Source organism: Embiotoca jacksoni, unplaced genomic scaffold, assembly GCF_022577435.1.
Source record: "Embiotoca jacksoni isolate LCO1_2020_lvr unplaced genomic scaffold, fEmbJac1.0.p SCAF_5, whole genome shotgun sequence".
NCBI lineage: Eukaryota > Metazoa > Chordata > Actinopteri > Embiotocidae > Embiotoca > Embiotoca jacksoni.
Genome location: NW_027185403.1, coordinates 17,055,811 through 17,058,751, shown reverse-complemented (window position 1 = coordinate 17,058,751; position 2,941 = coordinate 17,055,811). Strand labels below are relative to the sequence as shown.

Genomic DNA, 2,941 nt, shown 5'->3' with positions numbered 1-2,941 from the left:
CTTTGATACAAGTTGATTTGAAACAGACTGAAGGATTTCGGGCAGAGACCAAGCAAAGCGCCACACGATGAAGAATTGGATATGGGAATTTTCGAGCCATATAAATTGACGTAATAACTCCATGAGGAATGCGATCTGAGATTGTTTGTGTTTCGTTTTAATGAGCCACAAACGAAGCATTTGCATGTTAGTAGCCTCTTCTGGAAGAGTTTTAAAAGAACATTTGCTGCTCTCTGTACCGCACATGTAAACTGGAACCCCGGAGCTATTGCAGACATTTACTTAAGTAGCCTAAATATAAAATGTAGATATATCACTCTGCCCAGCCAGAAGAGTGATAAGGCAGTAGACGCGCCAGGGAGAGTGAGTTGAGCGCAGGGGGATTACCACCACTTACCATTGAATGGATAACAGTTATACCACAGGCCGTGTGCATTGAAATGCTGATGGAAGGGAGACTCCTGCTTTGCGCAGTTTTTCAAATGTAGAAAAGCACACCACAGTGGCCATTAACACAATGTCCACTATCACGGCACCCAGGCAGTTGCAATCATTCTACAAAACTTTTCATTTTCACACTCCACAATGCGTGGAAACAATGATCGTCTGAGAAAATGCAGACACACAAAGTAGGCTATAAGTGTATTAAGATGTATCGCAGACGGCTAGACAGAGATACCCTGACTGGGCGTCATTGGGCACCTTGGAAGTTGGGAGTACATTAGGAAAAGGGAATTACTTTCAGAAAATGGACAGTATTGTTATAATAGTTATATTTATCCTAACATAGTAGAAATTCATCACGTGACCAAATGCTTCACTTCCGTGTTTGGAGACAGTTTGGTCAAAGATCTTTTGTAGATTAGATACTGTCTGTAATCTGGACAGTGCGAATGGTGACGACCGTTTGCTTTTCAAGTCACAGAATAAAAGCTCCTTTGAATATTGTAAACGCTGCAGAGCTCCCTGTCACCATTTCAATAGATGCCATAACTGCTGTCCAGTCTGGATAAGTGTGCTAACTGTCCTGTAGATGCTTCCCTTCATTTCAAAGCTCAGCTGTAAAGACAGGCTGAGTACAAGCTGTTGACACAGCAAAGAGGCCACTCCGATGGAAATTGTGCGTTTAATGAAAATGGGGACAGAGGATTCAGCAAACACAATCATTAAATATTGCAAATAATATAGCAAAGAAAAAAAACCTGTAACAAAACAAACAAAAAAACAGCACCCCATCGCCATTAAAAATGAAGGCAGAAAATGTCATTTTTACGCACGCGTCTCAGTAACGCTAACTACTCTTATGGAGTGGTGTAAAAAAAAAAAACACTCCCGCAATATTTCCACCAAAAAACAAGAAGCTCGTGCTGCGCGTGCAAAACAGGTGAATCACAAATGATCAATCACATCAGCTGAGAGTTGTCACAAAATGTTTTCACTGTGCAAAAGAAGCCAGTCTGTACACTAACGTAGTGTACCATATTTACAGTATGTTGGCATCCACAGAATATATACTATAATCATAAAATCGTTTATTTTGTTCCTGTCCGTCACTAAGGCCAGGGCCTCCACACGGGATCAGGGTTGTGCGCGGAGCCTGCGGTGGAGGAGAGCAGCTTGCTCGTGTTGCAGTGGAGGCCAGTCCTTGGCGTCAGGTATGGGCGAGTGAGTCGGCCGTGATGGTGAGGCAGAGCGGCCGAGTTACCAGCAGGACTGGCCATCAGCGACCCGTGGAGAGGCCCCGGCGACGCGACGTGAGCCTGCGGCTCGGGATGCGTAAAAGAAGCCTGAACTGTGTTTCCGCCGGTGTCCTCGGACTTTTGGCTCTTACTGGCTATGAACTGACTGACCCTCAGCAGACATGATCTCATACCGTTTTGGTAGTTTTGCTCGTGGGAACAGGTCGGCCTCGGCTCCCTGGACAGGGCCCTCTTCATGGCCTGTTGACTCTTCGGCGTCTCTTTCTCGGTCTTCAGAAACTCGACCACACTCTCCAGAATCTCTGCCTTCTCCACCTTTGGATTCTTCAGTTTCTACATTCAGAAAAAATAATATATACACATCAACACATTTAACATTTGACTGAACTAAAATATGATGTAAAAACCACGATGCACAGACGTACTTCATTGTCTGTGGTATCCACCATCAGCAGTCGCAACGACTCCAAACTGTGGTTAATGCGTTCGCGTCTGCGTTTCTCCATCAGAGGTTTGGACACCTTGAGAGAAAACCAAAACACTTAACGACAAGCCTGAACAATATTTGTATGACTTGTCTTTCTTTAAATGTAACTTACTTTTCTCATAGTCCTCTTTTCGGGAGACCCCGGAGGAGATAAAGACTTCATGCTAACAGTTAACTCGTGCCGTCAAAACACGGAATGAATGGGGCAACTTGGTGTCCTCCCTTATCTCCCAGCGTGCAGCCACGCCCCGCTGGACACACACCTCTCAGTCATTTAGCGCACGGTCTTGAGAACGAGGAGAAGGACAAGTCACACATACAGTGGTGTGAAAAAGTGTTTGCCACTTTCCTGATTTCTTATTTTTTTGCATGTTTGTCACACTTAAATGTTTCAGATCATCAAACAAATTTAAATATCAGTCAAAGATAACACAAGTAAACACAAAATGCAGTTTTTAAATGAAGGTTTTTATTATAAAGGGAGAAAAAAAAGTCCAAACCCACATGGCCCTGTGTGAAAAAGTGTTTGTCCCCTAAACCTAATAACTGGTTGGGCCACCCTTAGCAGCAACAACTGCAATCAAGAGTTTGCAATAACTTGCAATGAGTCTTTTACAGCTGTGGAGGAATGTTGGCCGACTCATCTTTCCAGAGTTGTTGTAATTCATCCACATTGGAGGGTTTTCCATCACCAACCTCCTTTTTAAGGTCATGCCACAGCATCTCAATAGGATTCAGGTCAGGACTTTGACTA

At 43.9% G+C, this 2,941-nt stretch overlaps 1 protein-coding gene across 1 annotated transcript; it reads right to left on the bottom strand.

Annotated features, from left to right (window-relative positions):
• Window positions 1-1,553: 1,553 nt before the first annotated feature.
• On the bottom strand, window positions 1,554-2,221 carry her5 (hairy-related 5). The gene is made up of 2 exons (XM_069171601.1): window positions 2,126-2,221; window positions 1,554-2,033 (listed from the first exon to the last, which is right to left on the bottom strand). Exons 1-2 carry the CDS (start codon window positions 2,204-2,206, stop codon window positions 1,554-1,556), a joined length of 561 nt encoding a protein of 186 aa, XP_069027702.1. The 5' UTR covers window positions 2,207-2,221.
• Window positions 2,222-2,941: the final 720 nt, after the last annotated feature.